The sequence below is a fragment of the Coptis chinensis genome, chromosome 3 (genome assembly GCF_015680905.1).
Source record: "Coptis chinensis isolate HL-2020 chromosome 3, ASM1568090v1, whole genome shotgun sequence".
NCBI lineage: Eukaryota > Viridiplantae > Streptophyta > Magnoliopsida > Ranunculales > Ranunculaceae > Coptis > Coptis chinensis.
Genome location: NC_141458.1, coordinates 118,571,650 through 118,586,739, shown reverse-complemented (window position 1 = coordinate 118,586,739; position 15,090 = coordinate 118,571,650). Strand labels below are relative to the sequence as shown.

General features: G+C 36.6%; 2 protein-coding genes across 2 annotated transcripts; both read left to right on the top strand.

Annotated features, from left to right (window-relative positions):
* The first annotated feature begins 1,051 nt into the window (after positions 1 to 1,051).
* CYP715A1 (cytochrome P450, family 715, subfamily A, polypeptide 1) lies at positions 1,052 to 4,659 on the top strand. The gene is made up of 4 exons (XM_086599547.1): positions 1,052 to 1,344; positions 1,704 to 1,933; positions 3,288 to 3,902; positions 4,002 to 4,659. The coding sequence occupies exons 1-4, from the start codon at positions 1,059 to 1,061 to the stop codon at positions 4,425 to 4,427; spliced, it is 1,557 nt and encodes a 518-aa protein (XP_086455673.1). The 5' UTR covers positions 1,052 to 1,058; the 3' UTR covers positions 4,428 to 4,659.
* A 1,552-nt stretch (positions 4,660 to 6,211) lies between these two features.
* Positions 6,212 to 10,429, top strand: LOC147513606 (bromo-adjacent domain protein, putative (DUF3527)). The gene is made up of 3 exons (XM_086596756.1): positions 6,212 to 6,447; positions 7,370 to 9,330; positions 9,518 to 10,429. The coding sequence occupies exons 2-3, from the start codon at positions 7,387 to 7,389 to the stop codon at positions 9,788 to 9,790; spliced, it is 2,217 nt and encodes a 738-aa protein (XP_086452882.1). The 5' UTR covers positions 6,212 to 6,447; positions 7,370 to 7,386; the 3' UTR covers positions 9,791 to 10,429.
* Positions 10,430 to 15,090: the final 4,661 nt, after the last annotated feature.

The following is a 15,090-nucleotide window of genomic DNA, read 5'->3' as shown; positions in this document are numbered from 1 at the left end:
TGTTGTTCGATAATTTAGAACTCCGCTTAGCAGCTTTGCCATCGAGCAAGTGGTCTAGTTTTCCTCGCCACTTCTACAAAGAAATCAAACACACATTACAGTTTCTCCTAACCAAACGACAGTAGTGCATGCCCAACCTCCCTCGATCTAGGGATGGTCATTGAGCTACTCGTGTTGAGTACTAGCTAGGGTGCTCAAGTGTATCTTTCGAGTCGAGCTCAAATTTTGTTCGAGCTTTATTTCGTGCTCAAATTCGACTCATCGAGTATTCAAGTAGCTCAATGAGTCTATATTCCTATTTTTCTAGACTACAAATTTGAATTTGATTATAGGCTTTAGAGTTTGATTTGACTTGTATTATGTATATGCTCGACGTATGTACTTCAACTATAAACTAGAGATAATTGAGCACAAATAGACTCTAAATTTTAGTTCAAAACCAAAATAACTTGCTAAACTCATATAAATAAAATACTAAAATGCAACTACAATTCACTAATATCACAATAGCTACTATCAAATAACTATTTCAAGGTTTGCACATTATAAATACAATCAATATATACTGAATAATTATAATCCAACACAGTGAACACACTAACATAAATAATTATCTCAAATAAGTGTTAACATAACTATGTAACTGCGAGTAGCTTGCGAGCGTCTCGAGTTTTAAAATGTGCTCAAACTCGACTCATATTATTGAATGAGCGAGTTTGAGTTGAGCCGAACTCAAGTTACTCACGAACAGCTCGCCTTGAAAATACCGCCCTACCTGGATTAATAATGACATTAATTTGCTAATTATATTTTGAACAGATAAACCGACCAAATGAACAAGAAACGCATGAAAGAGTTGACAAAAGAAAACAGGGCCTACTAATTCAATAAAGTAAAAAGATCAACGGTCAACAGAAGCTGATCCACTCTGATTAGAACCAAATTCATTTATTTATTTTTAAATCTTGACCACTTTACAGTCAAAACCCAAGATTCTTTGTGCCTTTTGTTTGCCTTTAAATATACCCGACATGCATATCACTTCATCAAGAGAAAATATGGTATTTGTCCAGTTTTTCCAAATTTTCTTCCTAACCATGGGGGTCTTTTTTTTCTTCGTTCTATCGAGTTTTATCTCGTTATGGTGGTTTTCGCCAACTAGAGCTTGTCAAAAAATTAAAAGAAATGGATTTACAGGCCCTCCTCCAACATTTCCTCTAGGGAATATCAGTGACATGAAGAAGATTAGTAAAGTTGCAAATTCTCCATCTGAAAACATGATCATCACCCATGATATTCACTCAATTGTTTTTCCTTACTTTGAAAGGTGGCAAAAGTCATATGGTAAGTTGAGCTTAATTAGTATGTACAAAATTAACACCATTATATCATTTTTCAGGTTGTACGAAGGTAGTCTCAAGAGTTATCTATATTAATCATTTCAAGTGTCTAAATCAATCGTCCTTAATTCCTTAATCTGATGTTGTTAATGTGTCCTTCGGCACTAGAAGGGTCTTGCATGTTAAAAAACCATGGTTTTTGTGATCTCTTAGTTAGCATGGTGGTTTCATGTATAGGCCACTCAAATCATTGCCAAAGTTGCGTTATTGCATGCTTACTTCTCTGTTACATTCATACACTTGTACCGTTTGACTCTTTGTTTTGGTACCTTCATTGGAAAGTTTTTTTTGGGCGTTTTGTAGGAAAGGTGTTTATCTACTGGCTTGGGACAGAGCCGTTTCTATACATTGGAGAACCAGAATTTTTGAAGCAGATGGCTTCTGGAATCATGGGAAAGAGTTGGGGAAAGCCCAATGTTTTCAAACACGACAGAAATCCGATGTTTGGAAAGGGACTAGTGATGCTTGAGAATGAAGATTGGACTCATCATAGGCATGTCATCACTCCTGCTTTTGCTCCCGCCAACTTGAAGGTACATGTTTGAACTCTCTTTTGGTCTCTCTTTTTTTTCTTCTTATACTAGCTTACATACTGGCATACCAGTTAAATTTCATTTTCCCAGAAACGCATGTCTTCGCGGTCAGATAATCGATCGCTCAAATTAACTCAGTTGAATGTAGGGCTGGAAATGGCGACCCGAATCCGAACATATCCGAATCCATTTTAACGGATATGTTTCTATGTTTGTGACTAGAATCTGACCCGAATATCCGAAACCGAATCATTTTAACAAAATTTATATTTTGATGCCTAAAAATTAATTTATATTTTACACTTACATATGAAAATAATTAAAATAGTGTTTTTTTTTGTGTTTTTTAATGAATATGGACATCCAAAATACTATCCGAATCTGGATGGATCCAAATATGGTAAAGAGTTTTGAGTGAGAATCCAACCTGAACCCGCTTCATTTCCAGCCCTAGTTGAATGTTATGGATTATAAGATACATTTCTAGTCCGCTTCATTTCTAGTCCGAATCTTAATAAAATATAAGATGAGATGTTGCTATAAATTATATGAAAGATACATAAGCAGAAGTGCCTACACAAAATAAATTATATGAAAGATATACATAATAATCCCATGACATTAATATTAAAGCTCCCACAAAGTTATTTTTCGAGCTTCCTTAAAATTCCATGTTACCAACCTAAATATGGATTTAAGAAACCAACTTAAAATGGGAATCTAACTCTTATTAAAATAGAAATTCCTTCTTTCGATTTGAAAGGAAAATCCTATAACTTATAATTAAAACAAGAATATTTCTCCTATTAAAACAGGAATCACACATTTAAATTAAGTCAACTTTTATAATATAATCTCTCTCCCAATTAAAAACGGGTTTTTTAAAGAACAATTAAAACGATTTGTTAGGAAATTCAACTAAGACATACGATTTTTTTAAAATTCCACATCATCGCCTATTAAAACGGAAATTCTTTTCCCTATTGAAAAAGATAAGTCTAGCGATTCTAAACTTTTATGATATATCACATTTGTTGCAATGGGTTATAGTTAATTAAGGTAAATAATTAATCACTTCGTCTGTCATCTTCAAATACACTTTTGCCAAAATCATCAGTTCTCCTTTCGCAAGTGTTCTGCACAAAAAAAGTGAGAATTTGTATGGTCAAGGATCAAATAATGAGAGGAAAAAAAAGTTATTGTTTTTTCCTTGATGTACAATTAAGCTGGTTGGTATATGTTTTGTGGCACTTTATATAATTTACTTTTCATGTTCATCATATATTAGTTTATGTATAGTTTTAGTATGTGCTTTTGTTGTTTATTGATATCCCCTTTTGTTATTTCCTTATAGGCTATGATGAGCTTAATGGTGGAATCTACCAATAACATGCTAGACCAATGGAGTAGGCTAATTGCTTCCGGTGAACCAGAAATAGATATTGAAAAAGAAATCATTAGCACCGCGGCTGAGATTATAGCTAAGACAAGCTTTGGCATGGATAGCAAAAATGGAAGGGATGTGTTTGAGAAGTTGAGAGCCATGCAAGTCCTGCTCTTTCAATCCAACCGCTTGGTCGGGGTCCCTTTTAGCAAATTCATGTACCTCAAGAAAACCTTGGAGTCTAGGAGATTAGGAAAAGAGATAGATGAAATACTCTTATCTATAATAACCTCTCGACAGGCGTCCCTTACAAACGAACCTCAAAAAGACTTGTTGGGACTTTTGCTTGCAGAAAAAAATGCGGACAGCGATGTAGGGACGGCAAAGAAGCTTACAACTCATGAGCTTGTAGATGAGTGCAAGACGTTTTTCTTTGCTGGTCATGAGACCACAGCTTTAACAGTCATTTGGACTCTTCTACTTCTTGCTTTGTACCCAGAATGGCAAAGACAATTAAGGGAAGAGATCAAGGAAGTCACAGGAGATGGACCTTTGGACTACAACATGCTTGCTAGACTAAAAAAGGTAATTGTTATACACACTCATACACTACTACTAATTTCGTCAAAGCTTATTAACCTCCATATATATGTTTAATTTGCTTACACTTGGGACTGGACACAGATGGGATGGGTGATGAATGAGGTATTACGATTATACTCGCCAGCACCAAACGCCCAAAGGCAAGCAAAAGAGGATATTCGTGTTGGTGACAAGATCATCCCTTGTGGAACGAACATATGGATCGATGTGGTTGGAATGCACCATGATCCAGTGCTCTGGGGCGACAATGTATATGATTTTAAACCGGAGAGGTTCAAGGACAACTTGCATGGAGGGTGCAACCACAAAATGGGGTTTTTGCCATTTGGATTTGGAGGGAGAATGTGTGTGGGCAGGAACTTGTCCATGATGGAATACAAAACTGTACTAACCCTTATCCTAACTAAATTTTCCTTCTCCGTGTCACCAAACTATAATCATTCCCCTGTTATCATGCTTTCCCTAAGACCATCCCATGGAGTACCTCTCATAGTCCAACATACATAAAGAGCTAGAAGACTTTATGAACTTTATCTAGGTTTACCAGCATTTTTGAACATTTATTGATGCATATGCATCTGTGTATGTTGCAACACAATGTGATATGTAGAAAGGTAGCTTGATGTTAACTATATATTATTATTAAAAAATTAATGTAAGCCTTCGAACTAGGTCTTTTGATGTAACCGGTGTGGATATGTCTATATATTATTATTTTCATTTGTTGACAGATAACTGATAACATGTGGCTTATGGAAGTTGACACTTGATTAACCTTCAGGGGTAGGACAACTGGTCGGACTTGGGTTTGCTTCCCAATGGTCACTATTTCGATTCCCTCAAAGCCACGGGGAAGACCCGGTCGAATTTCTAACCAGGCCCGGGATTTATAGAATTTATTGCAACCCTTTCATATCTTTTGGGCTTCGGTCGATAAATAATCTTTTTCCTATTTTTTTCTTCTTTTAGGATAATTTCCTGCCTTTTGATTTTCATTCAATTCGCAAAATAGAATTAATGTCCCATGTTTTCCAAGTCCACAGTGCTAGTCTACAAAGAAACTTGAGTTCGCTCAAGTCTTAACAGAAGCAGTCATACTAATTTCTTTAATTAACAAAGATAATACAGCAAATGAGGATAATTAGGCGTCTATAGAGAAAGCTTAATTGATAATCAATAAGCTGAAAGCCTGAAACCATTCAAATAGCGCTTGTTTCGACCAAAACAGGCAGACATTATGTGGAGATATGTTGCAGGTATTGTAAAATGCTGATATAGCAACAGCACTAAACATATCATGCAAGGTCGCAAGGAGTAGGTTTCTAAGCCTCTCTTCTCACGAATTAGCAAATAGATCAAGAAAACACAGTGTTCAATGTCTTACCTAGTTCAAAATTTGCTTCGAAGTATGTTTTTTCGTTTGCGTACAGGATCCGGTTCTCGGCTTGGCCTGGCCTGGCCTATTGGTAAGTCAAAGCCCGGCCCATTGATACCTCTAAGCAGATCTTCTTTCACCTAAGGCACTTATTCTGAAGTCTATTGTTTTGGAAAAAGTGTTAAGTGGCTATAATGGACAAGTATGTACGCATTAAGATATTTTTTTTTCCTGAAATCTTAAAACCCGTCCTTCAATATCGATATTTAGCATGGTTTTTTTGAATTCTAATTGTAATTATGTTAGGGAGACATATCTAATTTAATATAAGGAATAATTATGTTATTTAAGTGATATTAGAGAATTTTTTTTTAAAAATTATTAATAAAAGAGAATTTATTCTAAATTCAGAAAAAAAATAGAAAATAATAATATAAAGGGGTTTCTAATTTTTGTGAGAGAGATATTTATAAATTGAGCAAATAGAAGATTTCAATTTACCAACTCAACTAGAGTGGATTCCTCAAAACCTGACTATCATATAGAGATTTGGCAATCCTTTCGTGTCGTGTTGCGACCAATTTTGGCGAAGTTGGCAAAATCTTCTTACCTCTCTCAAGCAAATTTTACCAGGCAAAAATCCAAAGGATTTGCCACATTTGAGATACCCACCAAAATATACAATGACCGACACCCACTATGCCACTATAGTTTTTCTACTATATATGATACTATTTGCCATGAAAAATATCTTTCAGCGGGTACTAGACTAGCTACGAGGCATGGAAAAAAAAAAAAAGGCTCTCTCTATGACTTTAGAGGTACAAATAATACGAGTCTAGGACAAGGTACCATTGTTGCACGCGGCAAAGTAGAAAACATATATCAGTTATAACGACCGTTACTTGCCATCTCTGATCTCGTTTAACGTTAAAATAAAATAGTAATAAAGATGTGAAAAAACAACAGTTAAGTTTTATTAATAAGTAGAACGAAGCTAATAACTCCAGTGAGTGTTAACAACGTTTCCCAAGACATGACTTTAGAAAGAAAACACAGTGACCATCTCTTTCTTTGTCTCTCTTCACCACCGTCTTCATTCATGTGACCTCACTCCATTCTCATACTCAATTCACCCTCCAAGAGTCAAAGGTCAGTCATGCTTTCTCTCTTTCACTCACTCACTCATTCATTGTGCGTGTGTGTCTGTGTTCTGGTCTGGGTTTTTGGGTTTGGATAATTTTGAGGAATAAAGAATGTTTTTTTATTAGGTGGCCTTTTGTTATTTTGCTTAAAAAGTTAGAATGTTGTGAGTCTTTTGTTTTTGGAAAGATCTGAAGAAATGGTGTTAGGGGTACTTGTTTTGTTTTGTTGTCTGGAAATGGGTTTTCTTTGAATGTAGTATATGGGAACATTTGTTTTTGCGTTTTTCTTAATGGGAATGCATTTTGTTTTTGGATATTTTAAGATTCATATCAGTAGAAATGAGCTTTTCTGAGGTTTGGGGTTTGTGCATTATGGACTAAAAATATCCCCTTTTCTTATTTCTCTAGGATTTTCTATGATCATGCAATTTGGGTATGTTTGGAAGGTTTGATGTGTGTTTCTTTTTGAATTTGAGGAGTATATGATTCAATTCTAGAAGTTAGTGCGTTAAGAAATCTGCATGACTGATTGGATAAGGTTTCCGAGATAGCAGTGCCTCTGTACTACTGTTTAGTTGAATGGTTCATTGTTATATATGTATTTGATGAAAATTGTTTAACTGTTAGATCTGTTGCAGAATGTTTAATATATATATATATATACAATGTAAGAGTGCTAGCCAAGTCTTTCAATCCTTAGCCGGTTCAATAATTTAAAACGCACAATTGTTGGTTATTTCTATGAGAAAATAGAAACAAAAATATATATATAGAAAAAGGGCCAACTCTTCTAATAATTGCGCTAGCCATTTCATTGTAGGAGTTGAATTTCATGTAAATCGTAATTTGTATGTTTTCAGTTTATACCGAGTTGTATATCTTTCGTTGTTTGCGCAGAATTTTGATTCCTCTATTATCAACTTTTGCAGCATTGTATACTTTGTCCATGGGTTTGGACACAGAGTCGGATTTTGATAAGTATTGCAAAGTAGTTCGAAATCCAACAATTGGTCACATTTCACGTCGCCATAGTTCCAAAGCTGAACTAAGGGTTGAAAATGGAAAACCCTCAACCAGGAACTACCATTTGAGAAATCTAGGTGATGACTTCACTGAAATCAGCTTTGGTAGATCTCGGAGTTCATCCTGTAAAAGCATGGCGCACATGTCTTCTGCAGTTGCAAGTAATGAAGCATTGAGAAGGGATTTGGTATACCAAGACTCAGAGGAAGTAAGGAAGATGAAGAAAATGGGATCCCTTGAGGAAAGAAGAAAGATAGAGTTGTCTCCTAGTAATGGCACCTCACTGTCATTCCGGATTTTCAATACATCTCTGTTAGACAAAACTTGCCCGCTTGTGGATAAGAGGAGATCAACACTGCTTTCTTTAAATGAAGATTCTCCATCTTCTGATGTTAGCAAGTGTCGTCATCCTACAGATTGCAATGATTTATCCTTCCGTTTTCCCTCCACTCAACCATCTAGTATGGCTAGAAGTATGTCATCCGATGGCTCATTCAACGTTAGTAAGGATTTGAAGGATAGAAAAGACTGCACTTCTGGGAAGTTCACATGTAATCAGACTATTAGTCCCCTAGATGATGGTAATGGCCTTTTGGAAAGCGACACATTCTACTCTTTGCACAAGTCATTATCCGAAAAAGTGGGAATGCAATATTCGCCTCGATGTGCAGAATCTGATAACTCAAAAGACAGCTCGAGAGTTCGATTCAGCCCATTCAGAAAAATGTGGGATCCAATCATGAAGTCAAAGTCTCTGCGAAGTTTACCAGTGTCAAGGGCAGAACTAGGTAAGTCAACAACAGTTGGATCGGAAAATGTGAAGCAGAGCAGGACACTTCGCAAATCTTTACTGAATGATTTCTCAAACACTGCTCATAAGATGGAATCTGATACTGAGTTTGTGAAGAAAGATCACCACAGCAAAGTCGTGACTTCTTCACCTGCTCACCTACACGGGCTTCTTAAATTGGAACTTAAGCATGGGGTACCATATTTTGAGTTCACATTCAAGGACCCAGAAGATGTTCTTTCTGCCAAGACGTGGAGAGCAAATAATGCATTCAACTGGGTATATACTTTTCATTCAATGAAGAGCCGAAGGACAAGCAATAGCTCTGGGTGGGGCACAAGGGAAAGACATAAAGAGTCTTCCATGATTGGCCAGATGCAAGTTTCGTGCTTTCTATTATCAGAAATAAAACATAGTGGAGCTTTTGATAATTCAATGGTGACGGAGTTTGTGTTATACGATATTATGCATGCACGAAGGACTCTGGGAGCACAGAATAGTTCTGATAGCTCGACTAAATCAGTTGAAGCAATCAAGGGTGCCACGGGTGAAAACTTGGTTGTGGAGGGCATTCCTTGTGAACAGAATGATTCATATGATGCAGTGAATGACCAACATCAAACGGGACATGCTTCTGCGACTGATAATTTTGATGTGTCGCCTCATTATCCTTGGGCTCCAGCAGATTTACATCCAAACCTTGAAATTGCAGCCATTGTAATTCAAGTCCCATTTGAGAAGAGAGAAAGTTTAAAAGACAAACAGGTGGATAAGCTGGGTGCGAAAGAGCAGAAAAATTTGTTTGACTTCTCTGCTTTTGATCACAGGAACAATGACAATCCCAGTGGGGTAAGTCGCGCAAACGTAAAAGTAGTAACACCAACTAGAGCACATGGATTGCCGAGCAAGAAATCTGGTGGTATCCCTTCACCAATACTTGAGCGTTGGAGGTCGGGTGGATGTTGTGACTGTGGGGGTTGGGATATGGCCTGCCCCCTTCATGTGTTTGACAATTGTGAAGAAAAGATGAAAGATCGGTACATGGGAAATCAACAACCTATAGAGCTCTTTTTCCAGGTATGCTTCTTGTTAGATGCTGAGGATATGCTTAATGTTTTCAAACTGCACATACATAGACAAACAGTGGACGCTTATCGCATCAAGTTTTCTGACCTATAAAAATGAAAGTTACATATTGTATCTAAATAAGTCTTTTTTTAGAGTCATAATTAGCGGTTATTTCTTGTTTTTGATATGTAAACAGGGAGCTAAAGATAAATTGGCAGCAGTAACTATCAAATCAACTGGCGAAGGGCAGTATTCAGTTGATTTTCATGCTCGGTTGTCCAAATTACAGGCGTTCTCCATTTGTGTTGCTATCTTGCATGGTTGCGAAGCTTCCACTGCAATTGAGCAAGAGAAGAACCCACAAACATTCCATTGCAATTCACTAAAGGTGTTGTTCGATGAGGAAGTGAAATTCTTGATTGGAGCAGCTGCAGATAAAGACAAAAGGTCTCCAATTGCTAGGGCCTAGATTGAAACATAACACTCGATAATGGTGGCTGACTCTGTTGGATAAATCCAGAGTGAGTCAAATACTTTTGTTGGTGCACAGACCTCCAACTAAAAACAGTTGTACGATGCCTGATGCCGCCCCCTCCCTGGCGGTCCCAGATGTTTCCTCGAATAAAGTAAATGGTGCATTGCCAAGTCAAGAGCTTCTGTTGCGGGTGGCAAGAGAATAAATGAGAGCTCGCAATGCAGTTTTTATAGATTAATTTTTTACTTGAAAGACGAAGCAAGACTTCTGATCATAGCACTTGCGCCGATGAAGAGAACAGACTAGCAAGGAAACTTATCAGTTTCGGTATAAAGATTCGTGTTGCTTCAGTTACACATATACAGTGAAATAGGATTATTAGTTGATAGTAGGTAGGGTCATAGGATTAACTGATTATGCTGGGGGCAAGAGAGCTGGACTATAGCCGTGAAGATTTCTGAGGTCTGTGATACAGCAGGACTGGCAGGAGTATCATCTTTTGGAAGCGTTAATTCCAGCATGTGAGATTCAATTCTTTGTACGACTTATTCAACCATAAAGTTTAGAATTAAAGCTATTTGTAAGTCTGTAACATATGTTCATTCTTTAATGCCCAGCGGAGTTCTTTTTTTAGTTGAGAGCAACGGTTCTTCCACGGTTTGGTTGATTCTGACTAGTGGTTATGAACAGAAAGCATTTAAAATGGGGAAGCGATCGGTTTACTCCCATGCATCTACACACTTTGTTACTCTCTTTACCAATCGTTGGATTACAAGATCCCATGGTCAAAAATTTACTGACTTGGCAAACTTATAAAACAGGAACAACTACCAAGTACCAACTATCAAGTAACAACTACCCTTGAGTACAAAAGTTTCAGAATGCCAAAGGACAATTCTCATGACTCCAAACTTTACTTCAATCCCATTAAATTTTATGAACTTTACAGAGTTTGGTACCATGCCCATACGATTCTGCATGATACCCCTTAATTGGTTTATTCACTTTATTGTAAGGAAGTTAGTCATTGTAGAGGAATTAAAAAGGGGGATTCGGGTTTCAGTTTTGCTACTTGAAAATTATTCAAGATGCAAGATTCACATTTATATATATCTTTTAAAAAAATGAAATTGAAAAAGAAAATATCAAAACCCCATCTGTGTATTGAGCTGACATCTATTATGAGTAACCATTCTTCAAAACAGATGAACTCTATAATAAGTTCCTTTAATTCAATTCCACTCTCTCACCATACCAAATTCTTAAAAACATTCCTTTAGTTGTTTTTGTTTACACAAGTACAATGTCAACTTCTGCTATTGATTATTCCCTCTTGTACTCTTGGATTGAACTAGTGATTGCGCTGATTATAAGTAGTTGTGTGGTTCTGTCAAAATTGAATATGAATCCTCTTTTCAAATTTGGTTAATCTCAAATGATGTGGATGCTACAGTCTTTTCATGTTTTCTTTTGTTATTTTTTGATAAACGAATAAACACTAGCAGACATGACAAATTTAGCAGTGATATAACTTGCCACGTAATATATCATTCAGATATATTGAAACATCAAGAAGTACCGACAGGTGAAAAAACCCAAGGTCAACCGGTCATCAAAACTGTTATGACCTAATTTTTCCTCTTTCTTATAGGGTCCTATTACTGACGGACCCCAATTTGTGTTGGGCAGACCCCGAGTTGGGCCGAGTTGGGCCGGGGTCTGCCCATTGTGTTGGGCGCAATTCATAAATCATACACCCCCCAACCAAATACCAATAAACCGGCAAACCGGCAACCCCACAAACCCACGCACACTCGATTTCCATTTCACGATTTCTGCTTCAAACCCTCGATTTCGCGCTCGACCAAAAACCCACAAACACTCAGAATCATCCCTTCTCTTCAAACACTAGAATAGCATCTCTTCAAACACTCGAATAGCATCCCTTCTCTTCAAACACTCGATTTCTAAAGGTAAGATCCTAAAAATGCGATTTTTGTTTGTTTGTTTGTTTGAATCTTTCTCGAATGTGTATACGTTATCTTGTACCTAATTGTTAGTTTCGTGGGATTTCATAATCAGATAATCCAGTTTGTCGATGGGAATAGTAGGGCCTTGATAAAGTTGTTCAATCACTTTGTGAATATATGTTCTCTGCAATGCTCTGTTCCTATGTTATTTTAACTTGAAATTATGAAATTGTGGTGTAACTTATGAAATTATGAGCGATGGTTGTAACTCATGAAATTATGGTGTCTAGCTAGAAATTGCTACGTCTGTTTTTTCGACTTCATTAAGTGATATGTAGTGGGGCTTGGGCTAGTCTTTATAGGTGGCTTTATGAAAGAGCAAAAGTGATTTCAAAACCGTTGTGGTTCTTTGTCATTTGCTATATATATATTAACATTTTTAATGCCCGGAAGAAATGGCTAGCTTATATTTGTTTGTTAGTTTAATCTTTTGTATTTTTAGTTTCTTCCATCATGTTAATGGAAAAAAGATTTTTGCATTTTTAATCTAATTAAAAGCGTTGCTATGGGTTTGTTTGATATTTGTTTGCTTTATAAACATTTAAGTGGGATTGAATTATTAATTGAAGATATTTTGTTTGTTTACTTGATTGGATTTATAAGAGATGAATGATTCAAAATAAATAAATCATTAAATCAAGCAATGAAGTTATGAACTTATTGTCTCTCCTGTTGATATCACTAGATTTTTATTTGAGGCCATATCGACTGAAGTACTGCTTGCTTTCCTTAGCACAGAGAAAGGAAAGAAACTGTTCTAAGTTGTTGGCATCTTTGAAACTATACTACTTATATAGCTCTGTTTCAGGTAACTGTTCTATCTTTCTATTTTTTTTTTTTTTATATATATAATGTTATGTTTGATTCAATTCTTTTGAATTCTAGACACCCATTTTGTACATGCAAATCATAGTAGGGGTGTGACGCTTAACTAAACTAATTAAGGTCCCGACTACCTACCGTCCTACCCTGGTATTGTCAAATGACTGGAATTTTACCAGGTCCCAGTCACTAACCTATTATGCCAATCAAACTTATGTTCAACATCATGTGAAACGAGGTTATGCCAATGATGGTTAGTGGTTCCTAAAGGATTGGAACCTTTTGTGAACATATAAAACTTAGAACCATCATTTACCAGGTCCAATCCTTTAGGAACCTATCATTGACGAATCAATCTTCGTTTCACGCTTGGTTTTCTTAAGTCGGAGCAACCTTTATTTTCACAGGTTTGTTTCTTCCATCTTCAACCAAACATTTCACACTCTCTAAACTTTTCACTAAAACTCCTTAAACACACATCTTAGGTAAATTCTCTCCCCCAATTTCGGTTCCAAACCATTTCTGATTGTAGTTGATAATTGTGATGTAGTACTTTTTTTTTATGTGTATTCTGCAAAAGATTTGAACTTTTGATGATTTATTAATGTTCACTGTAATGTGTATTGTATAAAATGGACTAGTTTATGGTTTAATTCAACCGTTTTACGTTATAGAATTCTTTGTGTTGTTAAATTGGAATAAGGAGAGTTAACTAGCTATCTCATTATATGGCATGGGTTATTTATGATGGAATATTGTAATGAATGTATTCAAGCATTCATTCGAAGAGGCTTACTATTTACGGCACTATATCTTTGGACAATACTATGTGAGTAATTGTAATGTATTACAATACAAACAAACGTCGTCTTGACACGAAGTGTAGTAGCATATGAGTCCACCTGAATTGGTGGATATTGAGTGAAACCTTATCCAACAAAATAGTTCTTGTAGTTACTTGTGTTACTAGCTAGCACGATAGATTATGTTTATTTAAGACTTCAAAGTTAGTAGGGGATGGGACCAAAATGCATGTGTTTACGTAAGTAGAACTCCTAGCATGGAAGAATAATTGACTAAAGTGGATAGTTAAGTGAGAAATGAATAGTTTTATTGAACCACAAGTATTTGTGCTGTTAATGGAATCAAACCTATTGTTTGTGTTCCTTGGTGGTTGATTTACTTTGTTGGTGTTCTGGTTAATAAATTGTTGAAGTGAATTGACATTGAAACTACTTTTTTTTAAAGTAAATAGATGAACTTTTGACAAAAACAAGAGTGAAGGCTAGTGAAATTGGGATTCTAGTAGTTAATAGCAGCCTATTTAAAGTAGGGGATGTAGACTTTGCCAAGAATCTCCTAAAAGTAGGTTCCCTTTGAATTTTTCTTTTTGTTTAAGAATTCCTCTTAATCGTGAAGCCATCATCATGCATGCATGCATGAGAGGGATATTGTTGTCACAATTGTGTTTCCATGCTTGGTGCCGGCTTACCGGCTATATGAAATTATGGAACAAATAAGTATAGTGCCTCCTATTTTTAACTCCTATTTATTTTGTAGCAATGCCTCGAACAAAGAATGTGAATGTGAAGAATGTAGCAAAAAGTGTTTTCACGGGTGCTAAGAAGTTGTTAGGTGGGGGGAGTAGTAGTTCGGGTCGCGAGGAGCCTGAGAAAAAGAGAGAAAGGGCAACAACTACCTCGGCATCAGTCCGTAGAGGGGATCGGAAAGCGGATGATCCCCATGTAGTAAGTGGTGTAGTAGAGTTAGGAAATCAAAAGAGAAGAAAGCAAACAGTTATGAGTGATGTAGATTTAGATGTAGATGTAGATTTAGATTTAGATTTAGATTTAGATGAAAATGAAGATGTAGATGTAGATGATGTAAATATGGATCGTGGGAAGAGTGTAGTTGTAGGTGATGATGAAGAAGATGATAGTGAAGAAGATGACGAAGAGGGTGTTGATGGCGGAGGATGAGGAGGGGGCCGGAGGATGAGGAGGAGGAGGAGGATGATGATGATGGCGAGAAGTCCCCCTGAAGTCCACATACACTGTACCTCCGGTGAATATTGTGAGAAAGTCCAACAATGACTTGGAGTTCGAGAGAGGTGTTTATGGAGGTGGCCCTCGTGTGTCACATCCGTATATGACTATCTGGTGCACGTGGCTCGCGATATTTGGGAGGGCAGGTAATATTATTATATATTGTCTATTAGTATTTAAATTTTGTATTCTGAAACCTTGTGCATACATTAATACTAAGTTTTTGTTGTTTTAAGGCGGGCGAGGTGTGTTGAAGTGTCATGGGCACCTGAACAAGTTGGTACAATGGGATATCGTCGGAGAGTGTTCGGGACCGTTTCTAATTTTCATGTGGAGCTTCAAAGGACCGGCTTATGTGCTCGGTCTTAGGTGTATATAAGCATTAGGATCCCGTGTT